Source organism: Plasmopara halstedii, assembly GCF_900000015.1.
Source record: "Plasmopara halstedii genome assembly, contig: Scaffold_110, whole genome shotgun sequence".
Classification (NCBI taxonomy): Eukaryota; Oomycota; class Peronosporomycetes; order Peronosporales; family Peronosporaceae; genus Plasmopara; species Plasmopara halstedii.
The window spans coordinates 297400-297706 of NW_020187031.1; the positions used below are offsets into that span (position 1 = coordinate 297400).

Here is a 307-nt window from a genome sequence, read left to right on the forward strand (position 1 = left end):
ATCACATTCGGAAAAATACACGTTGGGATGTGGGGCAAGTCATGGAAAAGGTTTGGAAATTGGCAGAATATGTCAACATACCTTATTGCAATTGTTGTTGGGGAGTTTGATATGATCTCGAATTCGACAAAAGAAGGAATTGTCGTGAGCGTATACACGGCACCAGAACAGAGCGCTCGAGGACGCTTTGCTATCGAAGTGGCTACTAAAGCTCTATCATTCTCACTGAGACTTTTGGAATTCCATATCCATTGAAAAAATTGGTAATGGTGGCTATTCTAGAATTTATGGGTGTGATGGAGAATTG

At 41.0% G+C, this 307-nt stretch overlaps 1 protein-coding gene across 1 annotated transcript; it reads left to right on the plus strand.

Moving 5' to 3' along the window:
* Positions 1-27: 27 nt before the first annotated feature.
* Positions 28-297, plus strand: PHALS_00088 (puromycin-sensitive aminopeptidase; the record flags this gene model as incomplete). The annotated part of the gene is made up of 2 exons (XM_024727692.1): positions 28-198; positions 283-297. 2 exons carry the CDS (start codon positions 28-30, stop codon positions 295-297), a joined length of 186 nt encoding a protein of 61 aa, XP_024572123.1.
* Positions 298-307: the final 10 nt, after the last annotated feature.